Raw genomic sequence first — 24711 nt, 5'->3', positions numbered from 1 at the left:
TAAGGTCTGCGTACACACTACCCTCCCTAGACCTCTCTTGTGGGATTTTACTAGGTTGTTGTTGTTATTGTCCGGTACACGCATTGGAGCTCGACTATATCCGGATTCGTACCACGTAGGACCCTATTCGGGGGGAAGCGCTTCCTACCAAGGATTTTTCCATACTCAGGGCTCGAACCCGAGACCTTTGGTTAAGAGAGAAACAGTCCTATCCACTGCACCACATCTTTTGGTGATAATTAAAAATATTATTTGTTCATAAAAAATGATTAGTTTTTGAAAAAAAATAATTTTCTTTTCAAGTTCCCAAAAAATGATTTAGGGCAGTTTTTGGGTGAAGTTTTTTCTTCCAATCATAAAACTTCGAATATTTTTTCAAATAGAATATATATCCAAACACAAATTCAACTTTGAATTTTTTAACACAACTTTAATTTTTTTTCCAAGCTTCAACCAAATCTATGTCCAGACGTTAATTGGTTAGTTTAAAGAGTTTGTGTAATTATTGTCCTTTTTTTTCTTTCTTTCTGAATGTACATTTTCAGCATGTGCTCACAAGTAGATATAGCTGCTTATTTTGAGAAGTGTTATTTTCTCAAAAGTACTTTTGGAGAGAATCAGTTTGTGTTTGGCTAATTAATTTGAAAAACACTTCTGAGCAGCAATTAGTGTTTGGTCAAACTTTTTAAAACTGCTTGTAAGTGTATTTTCTCAAAGGTGCTTTTTAAAAAAGTATTTTTGGAAAGAATCTACTTTTTTCTGCTTCTCCAAAACTGCTTCCGTTTCTGCTCAAAAACACTCTTTTTTCTTCTAAAAACTTGGCCAAACACTTCAACTTAAATTTTTTTTTTTTTTGAAAAAAAAGTACTTTTGAATTTGGAGAAGCTCGGCGAAGCTGGATAATATTGTGCTTCATTGTCCAATTCTATTTGGAGACATGCTCAAAACTTAAACCGTATAAAGTATAAATTATGAAACAGTGTAAACTTCAATGAAAATTTAGTAAAAACGAGATACTTCTTCTGTCCTAAAAAGATGATGGGGGTTAATTAAGGGTGTTAAACGGGTGGGCCGGGCTGGGCTGGGTTGGGATTTTTTGGACTCGTACGGGTTATGGTCCAGGCCGATTACGGGTTGGGACTTACCGGGTTTAACGGGTTTGAGTTCATCCAGGTAAAAATTGAACCATAAGGGTTACGGGTTGAGGGGGCCAGGCCGGTTTTAGTGTATTTTTTTATTTTATTTTTTGTATTTTGTATAACTATTGTAAGTATTAATATAAAGAATACAAGGAAGATGAGAAAAAATTGCACTTATAAATTGCAAGTGCTACATTTATTTCAAAATTCAAACTGACAAATTGAAAGTTTTACATTTAACAACAAATAAATTAACCAAAAAAGAGTAAATTCAAAGGTTTTGCATTGCCTTAGTAAGTTCTTCATAATCAATATGAACTGAGTGACCTTCTTCTGGAGTGTTAAATTCGGATAGGTTACCATGTGTTAATATATCTCCAAGTTTCTCGTCTTCTGGGCTATCACCATCTTCATGTCCTTGATTTCTTCGTTCTGATCTAATCCAATCTCTGAAACATACTAAAACTTCCAAAGCATTGCTTCCCAATGAGTGACGGGTGTCTCCAAGTTGTTGTCTTGCTTGGCTAAATGCACTCTCTAATGCAACAGTCGAAATTGGCACATTCAGCACGTCCCGAGCCATAGCGAAAAGAATAAGTAATTGGATTCCATTCTCATGCCACCATCCCAACGGTGAATTTTTTTTTTGTGCGGGGCTCTTTTTGCTTCTGCAAGTAGAATTGAAGTTCATCAATGTTCCTGCTACTTGTTTAAGTGTTAGAAAATGTAGAAAAAATATTAAAACTATCAAGGCCTTCTTCATCATCCACAGTAGCAGAAGTGGTACAGTGCATAGTGGGATTAACACTGCCTACACTACGAGCAACATCATCAATTACATTTGCATAATAATTATATAATTGTTGTAAATATTCATTTAGTTTGTTCATACAAGTATATAAATCTGGGGTTTCAGTTGGTCCAATCTCCATATAAGTATATAAAACATTCATTAATTGGTGACAATCAGACATTTTAATAGAAGAATTTAAAACAACACCAATTAAGTAAATCGGAGGAATTGGAAAGAAATATTTTTTGAATTTTGCTTGCATTTTTTCAACAACATCCCTATATTTTTCTTTCTTCTTAAATTCAAAGAGTAGAAAAGAAATTTCAGTTATATGTACTAAAGCCATAGTAACAGTAGGGTAATATGCTCCAGAAAACTCAACAGCAGCTATATAAAATTTATGTAAAAATTTAACAACACCATTAATGACCTCCCAAGTAGTAGTTGTTAACATATGGTTTGGATTAGTAAAATGCACATTGGCAACTTCAGTTATTGGGAATCTATATTTGTAGCAATATTTTTAAAATATATATGTATAATTCCATCTAGTAACAATTTCATCTGGTATGAATCTGGGTTTAAGGTTATACTGGACACACTTATTCTTAAATTTCTTTATTCTAGATTGTCTATTATTTCCTTGAATAACACCAACTACTCTTCTAACATGAGTAATCTCAGTTGAAAATAAATCAAGACCACTTTTAACAATTAAATTATAAACATGACATGCACACCTAACATGAAAAATTTCATCAATAGGTGGTTTCAAATGCAGTTTTAATATTGAAATTGCGGCATTATTGTTAGAAGCATTATCAAAAGACATACATAATACTTTTTGCTTGAGATTATAAAATTCAACAACTTCGCAAATAGTACTACTTATAAACGCAGCAGTATGACTCTGATCTTCATCATATCTAAAAGCGATAATACGTTTTTGCATACAAGTAGTATCATCTATCCAATGACATGTAGTTGTCAAATAATCATTTCCATTAACAACATGGCCAATATCAGAAGTTAGAGAAACTCTACAAGGAATGTAGCTAAACAAAACGTATGTATGTTTGATATTGTCCATGAAGTCTAAAGATATCAGCTCTACAAGTACTTCTAGGGATTCCTTTAAATAAAGGATTGTAAATCCTTTAAATATACATAATAAGATATGATGAAGAAACAAAAAAAAAAAAAGGTAGACAACCCAAAGCAATCATTTTTGCTAACTCCTCACGATCCTTCATTTTATCATATTTCACAAGACCACCAGTAGTAGGGTTTAGAGTTGATTGATTATCATCTCCATCAGATCCCCATTCTATAGGATGCTCAATTCTCATATATCTACTAAATGTCCCAGTCCCCTCTAATTGCCCCCCAATCTTATGTTTAAAAGTATCATTACAAAGTTTGCATTTAAATCTATAAGTACCTTCTATTTCCTTAAAAAAAATTCAAACCTTACTTCTTTTTCTACGATTACTAATCGGGGCCACATGTGATCTACTACTAGCACCACGACCACCACCCCTGCTAGCAGCTTCAATACTACTAGGTGTAAGTGGTATTTCATCTTCCATTTCTAATTCATTATCATCTATACCAAAATCTTCCTGCAATTGTTCATAATCTATATTATTATCAGGTAATGTTTCAGGAATATTTGGAGAGGAATTTAAATTACTACCAGATGCTGAAGCTGAAGTACACTATCTTTTTTTTAATTTTCCCGATTAGTAACCTTGTTGTTACAAACTCTTTTTGCAGCACTAAACATATTGTAAAAATTTAACTACTAGCAACAAAACAGATAAATATGCAAATAAAATAGTAAATAAGAGAAAGAGTTGGAGGGAGTGCGCCGAATTAGGCAATAAATTGAGAACTTGATGATTTCGCAACTCCAATATTACCACGAAAAAACGTCAATTGTTCCAATTTTGAAGTTCAATTGTTCAAACTTCAAAAAATAAATAGTACGATAAATTAAATTCCAAAAAAAAAATAGCCAAATTGTTGATCAATTCACTCGTTGGGCAACGACCATTTTCTGAAATGGACCGTTGCCAACGGTCAGATCTGGGCCCAAATTAAAAAAAAACATCAATTTTTTTTACCAATAAACCGGTCTGGGTCGTTTAACTGGTTTAACGACACTGTTCATCTAACGGGTTGTACCGGTCCAGGTAACCGATATTTAAAATGTAAACGGTGCAACCCGCGTGTCCCCCCTAACCCAGCCCAACCCAGCCCCCTTTAACCGGTCCGGACCGATTCCGATTTTAACCGGTCTGGACCGGTCCGAAACCGAGCTGACCCGGCCCATTTAACACCTATAGGGTTAATACATCTAATTCACAGATCAATTTTTATTTTTGAAATATCTTACATTTTTTAAGAAAACAATACAAATAAAATTTTACATTAAAAAACTTGACTTTTAGATGTTATTATTCATTTGGGACTAAAAACTTTAAGAAAATGACAAAATTGGTCCATTAAGTATAGGAGTAGATTTAACATAGTTCCTTAAATATACTCTGAGCAATTTTGGTCTCTTAAGTTTGCCAAAAGTGAGCATAATTGGTTTTGCTCAAATATTTAGCAAATTATGGCTATTATATTTAACAAAAATGATGTAAAAAAAGATTTAACATAGAAGAAAACATTGGAGGTCTAATTTTTACTATTTTTTGCTATTTTGATATATTTCTCATGTCTAGTGCAGTTTCTTGAAGTATAATTTTTATTATTTTTGGTATATTCTATTGTTTTGTGCAGTTTGTTATTTTTCAATTTGTCCTAGTTATTTTAGTTAAATCCTTTTTTCTTAGTTCCTATTAAATCTAGCCGGCAATGTTTGTTAAATATTTGATGAAGATCAAAAGTGCTCAATTTTATCAAACTTAACGGACTAAAACTGCTTATAAGTATATTTAAGGACTACTTTAAATCTAATCCCAAACTTAAGGGACTGGTTTGTCGATTCCTCGAGATAGCAACATTCGTAGTATTGGGAGAAAAGTTAACGGCATCACATTAACATTATTACACCTCAAAACCCTCACAGTCTGTCCTTGCGCCTCTCATTCTTTCGTCTCTGCTTCATAGGTTTTACGTTTCCTCCGCAGTAAACAGCTTACTCCAAGATTTTCTTTCTTTAAACTAACAAAGGGTATGCAAATATCTTATAAAGTTATTTTGTTATTTTGTGTTTTTATTTTACATGTATCTAATCTTTCTTTACTCTTTCAGTTCTAATGGCTGCTCCTTCCGACATGGAAAAAGAACAGGTTTTTGTTTCCTTCTTTTCACTTTGTACTACTATTTTTGTATCCACCTTGAAGGGTGTTTATTTCTGATCTATTAAATCTTGGGTTCTTTTAATTTTTGGGTGAGAGCAGATATTTGCTATGGCAGAGAAAGAGATGGAGTATAGAGTGGAGATGTTTAACAAGTATGTACCTCTTAGCTTTTTTGAATGTTTTGAAGTATACCCATTTGCATAATTTTGCTGATACTAGCAAATTGTACAAGGAGGCAAAAAAAAAAACTAGGTGATTTCTTGCCATTTGCTTAAATCTTAGTAGGCAGAGTTACTCGGTACATGTGCTAGTGAGAGGCAGTAGGTACCCGGCAAAATAGTGCAAACTGGCCCGGATACTTACTTGATCATATAGAAAAGTTTAGTCAATGTGTGGTATTGATGAATTGAAGTTTTACACTTGTAATGTACATGAACTAGATGATCGGTGCACGATTGTATGCTATACTTAGTTATACTATTTTTTCACTATTAACATTTGGGTTGTGAGCGGGGATTGGTGGTATCTGTTGTCCCTTTGACACCAAAAAGTCCAAAATAAAATTGGAGAGGAAAACCTGATGTGATTTGTGTAAACCACCTTAAACTAGTTAGAGAGATGACACTCCTGCTTATTTATTTTAAGTTTTATGTGCACCCTTACTCATACGCAAAATATTGTCGAGGATGGTGTAAGATTCGAGCATAGGACCTCTACACCATGTCGAATTCTGTAAACTGCTTCATATGAAAGCACTGTCATGGAATGGACACCTTTCTTTGTTTATTTTAGGTCTTTAAGTGTGTAAACATGCCCCGATCTAGTCCCTCGAGAGGTGCTGTGGGAACACGACAAATGCTAATGTATAAGATATGCTACAAAACACTTAATATGATGTTTGGAAGTTATTTTTGTTAATCTGCATGAAGGTAGAGTTAGCTGTTGTCTAGTTTTGGTTTTAACTTGCTGGACTCTAGTTGCATTTCTCATCCTACCTACTTCTTTAATTTCTTACCTGCTCTCTTTTCATTTTAAAACTATAATTCAGGCTTACGCATACATGTTTCAACAAATGCGTGGAGAACAAGTATGTTACTCTACTCATTCTTCTTTATCCTTCTGGCCTAATATGAGTTTTGTGCATTACTTTCTCAGGACTTGGTTTCGTGGCTGACATTGCATTGTAAATGGCTTTTCAGGTACAAGGACTCGGAGTTGAACATGGGTGAAAACAGTTGTATTGACAAATGTGTTTCAAAGTACTGGCAGGTAAACAATGGGATGTGCTTTGCTACCTCAATAAAGCTTGAAGTTGACCTGATACCACGTAATAAATACACATTGGTTTTTGTGTCTATGGTTTCACATAACATTCTTATATGCACTTGTTTATGTAAGTTACTGTTTATGTTTTTGAGTGGAAACGTCGGTAGTCTGAGTTTGTACGGCGTAATGTTTGTTTTTCATGTAACATGCGTGCATCATATATGATTTAATCAACTAGAGCTCTATGCATATCCATTTCACCTAAAACTAAATACATTTTCTTTTTAAGGCAAATTAGGAGTTCTCTGAACTAGAGTTTCTGTAAGGCCCAACTTATAGCTTGTTTGGCCAAGTTTTTTTTTTGTGCCAAAAGTGCTTTTTTTAGCCAAAAATGCTTTTTTTCCGAGCTTTTGAAAGAAAAAAGCACTTTTGGCTAAAAAAAGCATTTTTGGCAACCAAAAAAAAGACCCTTTTCGCCATTTCGACTAGTAGCCTATTTGGACAAGCTTGTCCAAGGTCAAAAGTACTTTTTTAAGTTGAGGTGTTTGGTCAAGCTTTTAGAAGGAAAAAAAGTGTTTTTGAGTAGAAGCAAAAAAAAGTAGCTTCTCCCAAAAGCTCTTTTTTGAAAAGTGTTTTTTAGAAAATACATTTAGAAGCACTTTTTAAAAGTTTGACCAAATATTAATTGTTGCTCAAAAGTACTTTTTAAATTGATTAGCCAAAAACAAACTGCTTCTCACCAAAAGTACTTTTTTGAAAAATACCTTTTTGCAAAACACTTTTCAAAATAAGCTGATTTTAGAAGGTTGGCCAAATAGGCTATTGTCCAACCTGGACATACCGTCTCTGGCAAGAAAATGCATGATCAAACCGGTGTTTCGAAAAGTGACTGCTTCAGCGAGCAGGCAGGCGCTTCAATTGTTGGAAGCGTAGTAGGTAAACAAAAGCAAGAAGTGCAGTCGAAGCGAGAAGCGAGGGGAGCATGCGCTTTAGGGGAAAAATCAACTTAATGGGTTGAATTTAAGGCAAACAACAAAGGGGTCTAGTTCTTTTACTTAAACAGACTTCACAACTAGGTTTTTTTCAGTCCCTTCTGCATTTCTTCTTCAAGCTTATTGAGGGTTCTTCCATTGTATGATTTGATTTCTTTCTTCTTCTTCTAGTCTTCTTCTGTGATATCTTAAGCGTGGGGATATGCTGCCCAATTTTTTTCTTATCCTTCTTTTTCTTTCGTGATGTCTGAACCATGGGGATATGATGTCCATTTTTTTTCTTTGGTTCTTCTTCTTCTGTAATTTCTGAATCGTGGACCCCAAATTTTTCTGATTATCAATTTGAATTAAAGTACCTTTGGGCAGCATATCCCCTGGTGCAGACATCACAGAAGAACTAAAGAAGAAAAAGTTTTGGGCAGTATATCCCCACGGTCTAGGCATCAAAGAAGAAAATTGGGTAGCATATCCCACACTTCAGACATCGCAGAAGAAGAAAAGAACTTATACCTTGAAGAAGCTTGACGGAGGCTGAAAAAACCTAGATGTTAGTCTGTTTCAGTAAAAGAGAAATTGACCTCTCTGTTTTCCCTTAAATTCGACCCATTAAACTGATTTTTGTCCCTAAAATGCACACTCTCCTCACTTCGATTGTGCTTCGCGCTGCTTGCACTTTGTTTACCTGCTACACTTGGAACGACTGAAGCGTCTACTTTATTTCTTCATACGGCTTCGCGCTGTAAGCGGCCGCTTTTCTAAGCACTAGTGTGTCTAATGCAAGCTTGAGTAGTTATAAACTTTGAAGAGATGAGTAATCTTTTCTATTGACAAATGATGTTGCTTTAGGAAGATTTCTTTGGTTTAATCATGATAGGTTTTTTAAAGTTCTTTTTCTCCATTTCACATTTTAGGTCAGTACTAAAAAGGTATATCTTGATTCTTGACCAAATTACTACTCCCTCTGTTTCAATTTAAATGACATGCTTTCCTTATTAGTCTGTCCCAAAAAGAATGATACATTTATATATTTGTAAACAACTTAACTTTAAACTTTTCGTTTTACCCACTTTATCCTTAATGAGAGGCTTTTATAGTCACATGAATGTTATGGCCTCACAAAGCTTTTGCTCCTTAAGCTTTTAGGACCACATATGTCAAAAATCTTCTTTCTTTCTTAAACTTTGTGCCAAGTCAAACTACATCATCTAAATTGAAACGGAGGGAGTTGAATAGAACAGATGGCTCCCACTACTAAAAGTGGATTAAATATGGATTTTGACATCTTTATAATTTCTGAAGGGAACGAATGGGTTAGACAGGAGAAAAATATGCACGGTTTTGCAGTTCGTGCGGGATACATCAGGTCAGGGTATATACACTTGTTCATGCACCTTTGCTTACCCCCTGTAGGCCCCGGTGAGGCTCACCGGTTATTGGTTACAAATTATGAACGCCAAAATAAAGGTGGATGAATTCATTGATCTTTATTGATCAGATGACAACTTTTGAACACAAGAAGAACAAACAAACTTCCTAAACTAGCTCCTTCAATAAAGGAGTCTTATTAGAAGCTAAACCATGAATGAACAACTTAAACAACCTAACAATAAAAGAAACAATCCTAAGAAACTTCTAAGGAAAAGGTCAAACCAGTAACATGTGTGCTAATATGCCCCCCTCAAGGTAAGTAGTGTGCGACAAAACTTAGGTTGAACATGTTGCTGTCAAAAGATGGTTTAGGAAGAGCCTTTGTGAGAGTGTCTACTAGTTGATCTGCAGCATGTGTTCAACTTGAACCTGTTTATGCTGTGATTATTTTCGAACATAAAGAAATCCACTTCAATGTGTTACGCTTGACTTTGGGAGACAAGATTTTCACACAAGTATGTGGCACCAATATTATCACAGTAAATAGTTGGAACTTTTTTTCTTAATTATAGGGTGAGGGGAAGGGGAAATGGGGGACGGGATTACAAGGTGGGGAATTGAACCTCGACCAACAAGGTGGAAGTTCAGGTAGCCAACCAACTAAGTACTAAGATTTTGCTAAATAGTTAGAACTTTGTGAAAGTTGAGTTGCACTCTGCTAAAAGGTCCTTTACCCAGGTCATTTCACCATGTGCACTTGCAACAGCTCGATATTCAGTTTTGTAAGAGGAGCCAGTTATGTGTTTTGTTCTTGGAGAAACGACTAACAGGATTATGGCAGAAAAACCAGAAGATAGCAGTTGAGACTCTATCGATGACATTACCAGCCTAATCCGCATAATAATACATATAGCACGATTGCTATCACTCATGTTTTCATAACGCAACATGTCATTGATATAGTCGGTTGGAACAGAATAATGCCTTCTCAACTTCGAAGTACTAAAACACCTAGAAAATAATTGAAATTGCTCTCGGTTCTCATCGTGCTCCTTGTTGGAGATTTGCAAAAGATACGAGTGAGATGGATCTTGTATCCTTAAATAAATAGTAGCCCTAAGCTGTTATATGGAATATTTCAATTATATGACATATATATATGAAAAACCACTTAACATTTGGCAAAATGCATTTTCGCTTTGACCTAACCACAATAAATAAATATTCTATATACTTTAGAGTTACAATATATTGAATTTTGATATTGAAATTTTGAGCTTAAATTCATACAAAAATTTGGCAGTTAGTGTCTTGTTGGGATTTCCAAGTTATTCATTGAGATTTACTTTGAGCATATTATCATCATTCAGTTTTTTATTTCTTTCTCATTTTTCATCCCTTCATGATGTCTGAAGATTTTAATTTTTTACTATTTGGGACTTATGGTCTTATTACATGTGTTATAAGCATGACTTTCGATGATTTGTTAACTGCTTTGACATTTTCTTTAGTTGATAACCTTCTACATTGGTCGCATGCTGTAATTAATTTGACAGGGAAGACACAATTGTAACAGATATTGAAGCTAGGAATTGTCCCCAAAATAACAATATTCTAAAAGTCATGGATAATATGGATACTCATATTATCGGTCATTGAACCCATTTTTAATCCTTATTAAATATGGGTGAGTCGGATATTTTATCCGTTGTTGGTTATAACCCCTTTGCAACCTGCCCACATCCAATCTGACTCACCCATTTGCCAACACTACTCCCGTATATGTACTGCTGTTTGTAATGCCGCCCAACTATTTCACTCGAGATTTTAGTGAACATGAGGTGGCGATAATCTTGATATTCATTACATCTTTTGCATCTCGTTTAGACAGTGCCCGAAGTTTGTGGTAGTTGCATTAAAACTTAATATTGGTTGGTATGTATGCTCCTGAAACTTCAAGTTATTTAGTTGAGGTTATACTACTACTTTTCTCTTCAAGATCCAACAATAACTAAGCTCACCATTTTAATCTTTTTCTGCAGGTGACTAACCTAGTGGGGCAGCTTCTTGGGAACACTCGACCTATGTAACATTGTTCCATTGTCTACCTCATGGTGTTTGCATAATCTGTCAGCGAGAAGAGCAAGGAAGAAATTGATAATGCTTATTTTTATTGCTTAAAGGGTGGTGACAGCTCGAATACGTTTTACTATCTATATATTTAGAATTCGGTTACTATTTTACTCCTTGTTAGGAAAGATGATCTGAAGCAATGTCTAATGACTATTAATGATTTTTGTGTTACAATAAGTCAATTTCAATGTTATTAACAGCTTTTGGCCAGAATGTTGGAGCAGATATTAATGTCTAAGTTTTAGTGAATAGGTTGCTAGGTTTTTGTCCACCCTATTTCATCTGATTTTAGATCTCTATTGTTCTCTTCAATCGATTGCATGCAGCGCGTCTCACGTGGTTTAGTGGAAACTTCAAAATAGACAACACACCATGCCCATATTCATACTGTATCCATCCATTTGATACGGATATGTGAATACCAATAAAAGACCCATATAACAAAGTTTATAAAGCTTATTTGATGGTGAATGTTGAAGATTCATGTGTCACAGGGGGCAACAATGAAAAACTGACACATGGATATTCTAATATTTTGGGAGTTTGAGAAACCTTAAGTTGTTATTTGTGCTATCAATGGGAAATTAGTAGATCTACACTTATAAAATACAGTAGAAGAGTGCATGGGGAGAACATAAAGATGTGCTTTTCTGCTGGATCACATGGGTTGTTCACACTGATGGGACTAGGAATGATATTATGTATTGTAAAATTTTATTACAGCCTCGGTGTTCTAGTTCTTGAGCTACTTACAAAAAGAAGTTAAATTTCGTTTCTTTTTATATCAGCTATAGAAGAAAGCTTAAATCGCATTTTACTTGTTGTTTCTACTTCCTTCTTAGTTTTTTTTCTTTCTCTTTAGCCGGGTCTATCGGAAACAGCCTCTCTACCTGCGTAAGGTAAAGGTAAGGTTTGCGTACACTCTACCCTCCTCAGACCCCACTTTGTGGGATATTACTGGGTTAGTTGTTGTTGCTGCTTGCAATTTATACATTTTTCTTTAGCCACACAAAAAACAAAAAAGTAAACGTGAACTAGTGTTGGGAATGTCCGTAGTATATGTAACCTGGTTAAAGCTACAAGTAGAGATTAGTATGACTTTTAAGGGGGAGCTGGTGAATAGAATATGATAGAGAGTAGTAGCACAAAAAATCAATGGCATGCTCTTCTTGACCCCTCAATTTGTTTAACCAAAAATTTGAGTCTTTGGTCAAAGCTAAAAAGAAATTCGGGTTACTGATAATCAGGAGACGAAAATAAATGTTTTTGAGAATGATGGTAAAGCAGTAAATAGTTTTATATTGCAGTAAAATCTCAATAGTATTTTCGTGTCTCTACAGATGTTGAGTTCTTCTCCTTTTATAGTTGATTCTAGGAGAAGATGTAATGTCTTTATCTTAATGAGGCAATTATGAGCAATAAATGACATTAAAAGAAACGTTACACAATCATTTCTATTTAATTCAAATATTCTAACGTATTTGATATTTAATGTTGTATTTAGACTCTTTTACGTCATCAGATTCGTATCTTCAACTTCTTCCGATCTTCGGTCTTTAAATGACTCGAATAGGTACGAGACTCGTACCTATTTTAGTAATGGTCCACACCTATGTTGCTTTCCTTTCCCCGTATCTGTTGTCACTCGTTCCTCTTAACTGATCATCATGTTTTGACCATTTGACCAGTTCTCGTGTCATGCCACGTCACCTTCAATGTAAATTCAGTTTTTTTCCCAATACAGATAGTCCCCCCCACTTTCCATTTATTTATCAATTAAATAATTGGGATGTGGATCTTCATAAAAAGGGAATTTTTGCCGTAATTAATATTATGACAATACTGACGCTTCAATTGTCCCTTCTATTTAATGCTTTACATACGTGTCACTTTCTGATTGGTTCTGCAATTCTACACCCTTTTTTCGAGACTTCTTCATTTACACTATTCACGAAATGATAGTTGCCTTTATTATAGGCTTTCCATCATTGCACTTCTAAGTTTGACGGTTGTCATTATAAGCATTTTTAACCCTCTTTCGTTTACCTTCTTCTTCATAGATCTTCAACAAACAATTTCTTACTTACTTGTATTTTCTCTCCCCTTTAGTACATCCTTCTTCAACAATGTCATCTCCAAACCCTAACCCTAGAAAAGTTCCAATTCTCGATCACTTTCCCAATGTCCCCATAAGACATAGGAGAGGCAGAGGAGGTAGGCTTCGGAGCTTGGGCCTAGGGTCCGCTCGTGATGGTTTATCTGGTCCTGCTTCTTCTTCTTCTAGTATCGAGGGTTCTATTCCGAAGACCCCTTCTTCTAAAGATAAAGAAATTCTTGATTCTTCTCAAGAACCTTTAGTCGATGAAATTGTTCCCAGTGATTTGTCTTTTGGGAGTGATAGAACGTCTCTTCAAAAGCAAATTGTAAATTTAGAAAAAGTTGACACTTATCCTTCATTAGTGACCGAGCTTACAATTCCTACCATCAGAAGGGATTGTAACTGGAGCAATAGTCTTCGAATGTCAATTCCTTCCCCAAATCAAAGAATCCCTTCCTTTAGAAGTGGTTACTCTTTTGTTTATACTTACCCCTTTACTTTGGGTTTTAATCCTCCGGTTGACCCAGTCATTATTGACTTTTGCCGTTTCTTTAAAATCTGTTTGGCCCAAGTCGGTCCCCTAGTGTGGACAGCAGTGGCTTGTCTGAGATACTTATCTGCCAAAGTCAATGTCAACTTCACCTTTTCTCACCTTATTCATTTATACCATCCCAATTTAATGTGCCATGGGTTTTTTACCTTAACTGCAAGAAGCAAAAAGGTTTTGGTAAGCCCTGAAGATGACAGAGATCGTGGATGGTATACCCGTTACGTTGTTGTACGTACGATGGACTTGCTTTGTGAAACAAATATTCCCTTCCCTAAGAAGTGGAATTTTGCACGTAAGTTTCCTTTTATTTACCGCACCTATTTTTGAGAATTCCGATTCTTTTTCTAACTTCGTCTCTTTTTGGTTTTTTGTAGCAACCATGGGAGATGTGGAACTTATTCATGACTTCCGTGGTTAGGTAGATTCAATTTTGAAGATTTCTCCTAAGGATCAAAGAACTTGGAAATCAATTTCTTCTTTACATGGCTGGAAGGTGAAAACACATGGTATGTCCCTTTTTACACGTTTTTTTCTTTTTACATGTTAAGCACCTTTTTCTCAATGTTGATTATGTATCCTTCTTTTAATCAGGATTTGGTGTTAGAGGAATGGCAGCTGATGTAGCTATGGCCATTCGCATGTCTGCTAATGCTGCACTTGATTTGAACAAGGCTCGAGCTCCGCTTCACAAAAGGAAAGCTATAAGAGAAAGTTCTGAGAATGAGGAAGAGGAAGATACCTCTTTAATTGCCAAGCCAAGAGTTAGGAGACGAGTCATTAATAGTGATGAAATTGAAGATACCCCTGCTAAAACCTCATCCACCGAGCCTGTTTTGATTCATTCTGACGAGGACATCATGCCAAGAGATACTAATGAATCAACTCAGCGCCTTTTTGATAGTGGTTTTGAGAGTGGCGAGTTCGGCCATGTTTTTTATGAAGCTCCTCTCTCCTCATTCGTTCCTATTTCCTCCATTCCTTTGCCAACCGACAGTATTTCTTTACCAGCTTTGAAGGCTTCCGTTCCTTTGCCAATTTCAACTGCACCTGCTTTCGTTCCTGTGTTGGTTTCTACATCTTCTCCTTCTATCCCTACTTTGACTCCTATGACTCCTGCTGCTGTGTTTACCTTTTGTTCTACTCCTCCTTCCATTGCTCCTCCTCCCTTTGTTCAGCATACAGAGGCGGGTTCTAGCAGTGGAACCATGTCTATGAGAAGTGTTACTCTTGAAGTTCCTGCCAACCATAGCCTTTTGAGAAAGATTGGTAGAGCTGATGTTTGGCTCGAGCCTCTAATCGGAGATATTGAGTAGAAGAAGATGGAGAGCCACAACTGCCTGACTCTGATGAATGACATAGTTCATTCTACTTTGAAGGTATTTTTCCTTTACCAACAAGTTTTTTTTGTTTTTAATCTACAAATCCTCATTTCTATGAGTTGTCTCTGTAGGCTAACCTCATTGGTACAGAATTGATGGGAAGAATTTCCCTTCTGGAAAGAAAATCCCGTGAGTCTGAAAAATCTATCCATGAGGCCGAGGAGATAGCCAGGGGAGCCCAGCTTGAAGCAACTAATTGGAAAGAACAGTTTGAGAATGCTCAGGGGACCATAGAGGAGTTGCAAGAAAGTAAAAATCTCCTGGAGCAGCAAAAGCGTGGTTTGACTTCTGAACTAACAACTGCCAAGGCTTCTTCAAGCCAATTTAAAAGAGATAAAGAGCTTTTGGAGTGCTCTTTGTCAGAACAATTATCAAAGGCTAGTGAAGAAGTCAGAGAGCTTAAGGCACGTTTAGCCAAGAAAGAAGAGTATGCAGGAGAATTAGTGCAAAGCTTGACTCAAGCTCAAGCTGACTTACAGACCTCCTCTGATGAGATTCGAGCTTTGAAGAGTTCTCATGCCTCTCTTGAAGCTTCCCTTGATTCCCATTTAGCTGAATACCAAATATTAAAGAACGATCTTGCTATGTGGGAAAGGGAGTATGGACTTCTGGAGGAGAACTTCAACACAGAGGTAAGTTGGGCTTTCCTGAAATCTCGCCGTGATGCTTTGATGGAAGCTGCTCAGGAAAGCTTTGATTTGCAATCTGAATTAGCCAAAGTCTTAGACACTATCGAGAAAAGTCAACAACCAGTTGATACTCCTTCTCCTGCACTTGACGCTCCTGGAACGGAAGAGCTTTTAAATGAAGAAGTGGCTACTGCGGCAATTGGAGTTGCAATTCCGGCTCCCGAGGGTGAAACTTCTATGACACAGTCCATGGAAGCTGAAGCTCCCGTGACTCTTGCTTCCCTTGGTGATTTTAACATTCCAAGCCTAATTGAAATTGCTCCTATTACTGCTCCCTCAGAAGTTGTTACCGTGCCTATGATTGCCCCTGAAAATGAAATTGCAACTTCTGATGCTCCAACCCCTTCAGTGACTAGTTGAATGTATTTCAAACTTTACTGCTGTTTTTGTTTTTATTAATTGGTGGTGTTATCCCTTGGAAACTTTAAGGGATCTTTTGACGAAGTCCCCAGTTATCATAATGGGGCATTTGTAAAAAACAAATATTTTGCTGACTAAGTTTGTACTTAGTCTTTTATATTAAGAAGTTTTATCGGTACTTCTGTATATTTTATTCTTGCCTATTTATCTAGGACTTATAGAATAGCTTATCATTTTTATCCTTTTAAAATGCTTTATGATTCTTCTCATGGATTATCAACATGAGGCTTATAAAAGAGAGCCCTTTTATTTTATCGACACTTAATGAAGAAGACGTCTCAACTTCATAATGGTGTTATAATACGATGAAAGAAATAGGAATACACATGTTTTGTATGAAACAACTTTGGCAAGTATTTATTCATGAACTTTAACAAGTGTTTGACTATTACATGTATTACAATACATCTACAACTTTCTCGTAACTGTTTTTCTTGTAACAGATTCGTACATAACATAGAATAAACAAGGTTTTTCTTCATAACCTATTTCAGTACATAGTCATGACCCTATCTTTATATATTAAGAAGGGTTTGAGAGGTGACTTTGTTTATGAGTTTAAGAGATGACTCTGTTGTTCTCATGAATGCTGAAAACTTCGCAACCTTTTCTCAACACTTGTCTCGTAACTGTTTTTCTACACATATCTGTGTATAATATGTAGTCCCCCAAGTGTTTGAGCGATGAAGTATGAAGCCTCGAGCACTTGTTTATTTCTTTTACTTTGGCCCTTTTCCTGAAACAGAAAAATATACGGGACTCGGAGGTGCGATTATAGATGAAGACTGTCTAACTCGTGTGTATTTCCATCAGATTAATTGTAACCCTGGGCTGGAAAATTAAGAATACTCCATTTTGCCTTGCAGGTTGTGACTCATCATTTGGCACGAGTTAGGGTTTTTGCCTAGCATCTAAAATCGTTAGTAAAACATTAATAATTCAAGAGAGAAATTTTAACATGGTGATACCTGACCGTGGGTACTTTCTCAGAAGTAATATCTCTTTAAATGGACGGCATTCCAATGTGAGGATAAAACTTTGCCGTCCATTGTCTCCAACTCGTATGCTCCTTTTCCCGCAATGTTACGAACTTTGTATGGTCCTTCCCACGTTGGACTTAGCTTTCCTGAATTAGCAGCCTTTGCAGATGGGAACACCTTTTTAAGCACGAAGTCCCCAATTTTGAAAAATCTGAGGCGTGCTTTCCTATTGTAATATCGTTCAATTACTTGCTTTTGTGCTGCCATTCTTATCAATGCAACTTCTCTTCTTCCTTCAAGCAAATCAAGGTTGACCCGCATCTCTTCATCATTAGATTCCTCCGTTGCCCGATCGTACCGTGTGCTTGGTTTACCTATTTCAACTGGAATTAAGGCTTCCGCACCATAAACCATTGAAAATGGTGTTTCTCCAGTGCTTGTTTTTGTCGTTGTATGATAAGCCCATAATACTCCAGGTAACACCTCAGGCCAATTACCTTTTGAATCCTGTAACCTCTTCTTCAAGTTGTTGATAATGACTTTGTTAGTGGATTCCGCTTGTCCATTACCCACTGGATGGTATGGAGTAGACGTTATCCTTTTAATCTGCCAATTTCGAAGAAATTCTATGATTTGAGCTCCTATAAATTGTGGTCCATTGTCACACACGATCTCCTTTGGTGCTCCAAAGTGGCATATTATATTTCGCCATATGAAGTCTTTAACTTCCTTCTCTCATACCTGTTTAAATTCTCCTGCTTCTACCCATTTAGTGAAATAATCTGTGAGTACAAGTAGAAACTTTACCTGACCTTTTGCTTGTGGAAGTGGACCTACGATATCCATTCCCCATTTCATAAAGGGCCACGGAGCTATAACAGGGTGTAGTAACTCAGCTGGTCTGTGCATATTATTGCCGTATCTTTGACATTTATCACATTTGGACACGAAACTGTTTGCCTCTTCTTCCATCTTAGGCCAATAATATCCTGCGCGAATTAATATTCTTACCAGTGACCTCCCCCCTGCGTGATTTCCAAAATGTCCTTCGTGCACTTCTCTCATCACATATTCTGTTTGAGAGGGTCCGAGACACCTTGCTAGTGGTCCACCGAACATCTTTCGATAAAGATTTCCTTGATATAAACAATATCGAGCAGCTTTTTTGCGAAGCGCGTGAGCCTTTCTTTTGTCATTAGGCACAGTACCGTGCTGTAAAAAGGCAACAATTTCGTTTCTCCAATCCCATGTTAAATGATTATAATTTACCTCGTTTTTATCAGGTTCGAGAACGGAATGAAATAAATGTATGACTGAAGCATTTGTATCATTTGATACGTCTGCTGCAGATGCGAGATTAGCCAAAGCATCTGCCTCAACATTCTCATCTCTTGGGATCTGCACTACTTTCCAATTTTGGAATTGCTTTATTAACTCCCGTACCTTTGCGAGGTATTCTTGCATTCGCGTCTCCCTGGCTGTATAAGTCCCCAGCATTTGATTGACCACGAGTTGAGAATCACTCTTGATTATAATCTATGTTATGCCGAGTTCTTGTGCCAATTCTAGACCTGTAATTACAGCCTCATACTCTGCTTCATTGTTAGTTATAGAGTGACATTTTATAGCCTGTCTAATAGTCTCACCCGTAGGTGGTACGAGGACTATCCCTAGGCCTGCCCCTTTTACATTAGATGAACCATCAGTGAATAAAACCCAAGTCCCCGGGTTTGCACCATTAAAAACTTGTAATTCTTTTTCTGCTTCTAAATGCATCCCCTGACTAAAATCAGCCACGAAGTCAGCTAGTACTTGAGATTTTATAGCGGTCCTGGGTTGATAAATGATTTCGTATTCACTTAGTTCTATAGCCCAATTTGCTAATCTTCTTGAAAGTTCGTGTTTATGCAAAATATTTCGAAGCGGAAAAGCAGTAACTACAATAATGGGATGACATTAAAAATAAGACCTTAATTTTTTAGATGCCATGATCAAAGCTGATGCTAACTTTTCTAGCTGTGGGTATCGTGTCTCAGCATCTAATAAGGACTTACTTACATAATAAATAGGAGATTGTTTACCTTGGTCCTCCCGGACTAAAACAACACTTACCGCAACTTCAGATACATCCAGATAGATGAGAAGCTTTTCCCCCACCTTTGGTTTTGCCAATAACAGTGGTTTTGACAAATAAGCTTTCAAATTTCTAAGGGCTTGTTGACAATCTTCATTCCATTCAAAATGATCTTGCTTTTTGAGTGCAGAGAAAAACTTAAAACACTTTTCTGAGGATTTGGAAATAAATCTCCCCAAAGCTGCAATTCTTCCCGTTAATCTTTGGACTTCCTTTTTATTAGTAAGGATATCAGGGATTTCTTCTATCGCTTTGATCTGAGAAGGATTTATCTCAATACCACGGTTAGAAACAAAAAAACCCAAAAACTTACCTGATGCAACTCCAAAACCACATTTTTCTGGGTTGAGTTTCATATTAAATTTTCGCAAAATATCAATTGTAACAGATAGATGAGAAATATGATCATGAGACTGCTGGGTTTTGACGAGCATATCGTCTATATATACCTCCATTGTCTTCCCTAAATGTTCTTGGAACATTTTGGTGACCAACCTTTGATAGGTTGCCCCAACATTTTTGAGACCAAAGGGCATTACTTTATAACAATAAGTCCCCCTGTCTGTGATGAAAGAAGTTTTTTCTTCATCACTAGGATCCATTTTAATTTGATTATATCCCGAATATGCATCTAAAAATCTTAAAAGTTCATGACCTGCGGTTGCATCAATTAGTTGGTCTATATGCGGTAAAGGAAAAGAATCTTTTGGACAGGCTTTGTTTAGATCGGTATAATCCACACAAACGCGCCACTTACCATTTTTCTTGGGTACGACCACCGTGTTAGCTAACCAATTAGGATACTTTACCTCGTGGATCGACCCGATTTTTAATAAATTCTGGACCTCATCCTGAATCACCTGGTTCTTGAAAGCACCTTGCTTTCTTTTCTTTTGCTTTATTGGTGTGAAAGAGGGGTCCTCATTGAGTTTGTGAGTCATCACATCCGGTGGTATCCCTGTCATATCAGCGTGGGACCAAGCAAAACAGTCTATGTTAGCTTTTAAAAATTCAATTATCATACCTCGCATGTCTGAGCTTAAATTGGCTCCGACATAAACCTTCCGTTCAGGCCATTGCTCAAATAGTATCACTGCCTCGAGCTCTTCAATTGTTGTTTTGATGCTTTCATTTTCTTCAGGTTCCTGAATTGTATCAGGCCTCGAGTCCAAATCTGTCTTTTCTTGTTCAGCTGAAGTTTGATCTTTTACACCTTCAACTGCTTCCTGTAATTGCTATTTTTCTTTATTTACAGTGCTCGTTCCTGTTACAGCGTTGATACTTCTAGCTATCTGCTGATCCCCACGAATTTGGCAAATTCCCCATGGTGATGGAAATTTAATAACTTGATGTAGAGTTGATGAGACAACATCCATATTATGTATCCATGGTCACCCCATGATCATATTGTAGGCCATTTCCATATTAACTACCTGAAATTTAGTTTCTTTAACAACACCTGTAGCAAAAGTTGTTAGAATTACCTCTCCTTTTGTTATCACACTTGAATTGTCGAAGCCTGACAAGGTGTGCGCCTTGGGTATCACTTTGTCTTCAGCTTGCATTTCACGTAATACCCTTAGTAGTATAATATTTACGGAACTCCCTGGATCAATCAAAATTCGTCTTACATTAGTATCATGTACAAGTAAAGATATTACCAGCGCGTCATTATGTGGAGTTATCGCTCCTTCGGTATCTGCATCATCGAACGAAATACTTTAATTTTCTAAAACCTGCCGCACCCGTTTCCCGTGTGTAATTGTTACCTTAGAAACCTTGTTGGAGGCTGTGTAGGTTATGCCGTGAATATTTTCTCCCCCACTTATCACATTCACTGTTCTCTTGGGTGAAAGAGGCTTTGGTGGCTCTTGCCTATTTTTCATATAGGCTTGTTTTCCTTTTTCACTAAATAACTCAGTGAGGTGCCCTTGCTTCAATAGATGATCCACTTCACTCTGCAAGAATCTACATTCTAAAGTTTTGTGCCCGTGATCATTGTGGAATTCGCACCAATGATCTGGATTGCGTCTATTTGGATTTGATCGCATCTCTTTTGGACACCGTACCTTATCTCCCATGCTTCTCAAAACAGCCACGAGCTCGGAGGTAGAGACATTAAAATTATATCCGCCGAATCGTGCCTTTACACTTCTGTCATCATCTCATGACTCTTGTCTGTTCCGATCATTCCTGAATTTCGAAGAAGAACCGGAGTCCCTGTTCCTCGATTTTTGATCATATTGCTGGCTATCTTGTTTTGACCGTGGGTCTTTTCCTGCAGGTCCCATATATGGATCGTACCTGTTTTTACCTGATCTTTTTTCGGTTTCTGATCTTCTGGAACCACCCCTTTCTTCATGATGAAATTTAGGTACGGTATCTTCTTCAATTCGCAGCTTCGTACTATACAGGTTGTAAACATCATTCCATGTGGTTGCAGGAAATTCTCTAAGGCTTTCTTTGAGTCGTCCCGTGGCTTCAGAACTTTTGTCATTTAAATTACTCGCAAAGGCTATTGCAGCCCAGTTGTCAGGCACACGGGGTAGAATCATTCTTTCACGCTGGAATCTATCAACAAATCTCTAAGCAACTCCGAATCCCCTTGTTTGATTTTGAAAATATCTTCCATTCTTTTCTCAACCTTTTATGCTCCCGAATGTGCTTTAATAAAAAAATCTGCAAGCTCAGCAAAAGAATTTATAGAATTTTCATATAAAAGAGAATACCAGGTTAATGCACCCTTGGTGAGTGTTTCTCCAAATTTCTTGACCAGTACTGATTCAATTTCTTGTTTGGTCAAGTCGTTGCCTTTCACGCCTGTTGTAAATGCAGTCACGTGGTCACGTGGGTCTGTAGTACCATCATATTTCGGGATGTCAGGCATTTTGAACTTTTTCGGAATTGGAAGGGGAGATGCACTTGGCTTCCAAGGTTGTTGTGAGTATTTGTCCATGTCTACTCCTTTTATTACAGGCGGAACTCCAGGAATTTGCTCAATACGCTCATTTTGTTCCTTAATCTGTTTCTGCAAGGTTAGTACTAAATTTTGCAAATAGGAATTATTTGAATTACCTGGTCCCCCTTCATGTGGTTCACTGGTGGTTCCTCCATTTCCAGAATTAACAAGACCAGAACGGGGATTGTCCAATATATTATTATTAGGAGTTGGTGTGGGTGGTGCAGCAGGCAATCGACTAACTAGAGCCTGAAGAGCTTTGCCGACCTGTGCATCAATTAGCTTTTGTAAAGCTTCATTTGTATCTCCTTCAAAGTGTTCAGATTGTTCTTGTTGATCAGCACAGGATTCAGTAACGGGAGTGCCTTCACGAGATTGACGTGGTGAATTTGGAGGGGAGGGAACCACGTCACCTTGATTTTGATGGATTTGATTTTCATGGTTTCCCAATGTGTTATTACTGTTATTGTCGGTGTTATTGTTTGACATGGTGATAACAATGGACAAGATATAGCTTAAAAGAAAAGATTATCAGATTCCCGGTAACAGAACCAATTTGTTTAACCAAAAATCTGAGTCTTTGGTCAAAGCTAAAAAGAAATTCGGGTTACTGATAATCAGGAGACGAAAATAAAATGTTTTTGAGAATGATGGTAAAACAGTAAATAGTTTTGTATTGCAGTAAGATCTCAATAGTATTTTCGTGTCTCTACAGATGTTGAGTTTTTCTCCTTTTATAGTTGATTCTAGGAGAAGATGTAATGCCTTTGTCTTAATGAGGCAATTATGAGCAATAAATGACATTAAAAGAAACGTTACACAATCATTTCTATTTAATTCAAATATTCTAACGTATTTGATATTTAATGCTGTATTTAGACTCTTTTACGTCATCAGATTCGTATCTTCAACTTCTTCCGATCTTCGGTCTTTAAATGACTCGAATAGGTACGAGACTCGTACCTATTTTAGTAACGGTCCACACCTATGTTGCTTTCCTTTCCCCGTATCTGTTGTCACTCGTGCCTCTTAACTGATCATCATGTTTTGACCATTTGACCAATCCTCGTGTCATGCCACGTCACCTTCAATGTAAATTCAGTTTTTTTCCCAATACACAATTACTATCAAGATACTGTACATAACTGCCTAAGTAATCAGTAAAATGCTATTCAGATTTAGTTCAACCAAACCAAGATGTCCTTTATTCTGGATTTGGTAAAAAAAAGGTGATCTCTACAGCTCCTTACCTAAAGCACCTCATCAGCTGCACTTGTTATCAGGAAGAAACAAAACTATATATACCATTCAAGCCTCCACTCTTTCCTAACATCTACACAAAATGACCAAACTTTCCCAGCTCACCTCTAAAACACTCAAGCCACCTTGTGCATTTTGCTTCTAGCCCTCACATTTGGCTCTGCTCAGTCAGCAAGAATCCTTGATGAATTGAGCTCATTGTCCGACGAGCCTGTTGTGGCTTTAGGGATGGCCCCGGTTGCCACATTGCCAAGTGGCCAATTACCAGCTACTGTCACCACTCCTGATTCTAACGTGCCGCCAGTTGCTGATCCTTCAGCAGACTTATCAACTGAGCCTGAACCAGATTCACCCCGTTATCGCCCCTGCTGCCTCAGTAGCTCCTCCTGATGACTTAACAAACAACGGGGCAGCCCCCATCATCAATGCACCAGCCGCTGACATTCTTGGTGGAATAACCAACCTTTTGTAACAGCCGAGCAGCTTCCTGCTGGCCAATCCCTTCAGCAGCTCATGTTTGGTTCCATTACTGTTGTTGACAATGAGATAACCGAGGGACATGAGCTGGGATCAGCTGTTCTTGGCAAGGCACAAGGATTTTACTTGACAAGCTCTTCGGATGGCACTAGCCATACTTTAGCCTTGACAGCACTTTTTCATGGAGAACATGATCATGAAGTGGAAGACACAATTAGTTTCTTTGTAATTCACAGGACAGCCACACCAATTTCTCACATCACCATCATTGGAGGGACCGGCAAGTATGAGAATGCTAAAGGATATGCCACCATTGAGCTCTTCCTCATGTGGATCAACATACAACTGATGGTGTAGAAACAATTACTCACTTCACTGTCTACCTCACTCCTTAGCTTTCCTTCTATATAAGGTGTTGAGTTCTCTGTATTTTTGAATCTTTATACTACATATCTTGAAGCATGTATTAAATGGTTAATTGTGTCATTGAGATTATGATTTGTGTTAGAGTTCCTTTACTTAGAAAAAGAGGTGTATCCTATTTAAGATTTTCATTTTGCTAGCACAATGCCATTCAGTGATAACTGTTCTTCTGGCTCTCTGCCTTCAATATTCCTTCTTGGCCTAGTCACATTGATAAATGCTAATGATGAAAACTGAATTCCATTACTTTTCAGACTAAACTATAAAGAATAGAAATGCATCCGAGGATAAGATATAATCTTTCACCAAATGTGAAAATTTACTTCCGAAAAGAAAA

General features: G+C 37.0%; 1 protein-coding gene across 1 annotated transcript; it reads left to right on the top strand.

The window, feature by feature from the left end:
* Positions 1-4975: 4975 nt before the first annotated feature.
* LOC107818568 (mitochondrial import inner membrane translocase subunit TIM10-like) lies at positions 4976-11204 on the top strand. Its single transcript, XM_016644607.2, has 6 exons — positions 4976-5116; positions 5197-5234; positions 5346-5398; positions 6295-6333; positions 6446-6515; positions 10915-11204. The coding sequence occupies exons 2-6, from the start codon at positions 5202-5204 to the stop codon at positions 10960-10962; spliced, it is 243 nt and encodes an 80-aa protein (XP_016500093.1). The 5' UTR covers positions 4976-5116; positions 5197-5201; the 3' UTR covers positions 10963-11204.
* The last annotated feature ends 13507 nt before the right edge of the window (positions 11205-24711 follow it).

Source organism: Nicotiana tabacum, chromosome 10 (assembly GCF_000715075.1).
Source record: "Nicotiana tabacum cultivar K326 chromosome 10, ASM71507v2, whole genome shotgun sequence".
NCBI classification, from domain to species: Eukaryota; Viridiplantae; Streptophyta; class Magnoliopsida; order Solanales; family Solanaceae; genus Nicotiana; species Nicotiana tabacum.
Note: the sequence above shows the minus strand (reverse complement) of the source record. Positions and strands in the feature narration are given on the sequence as shown.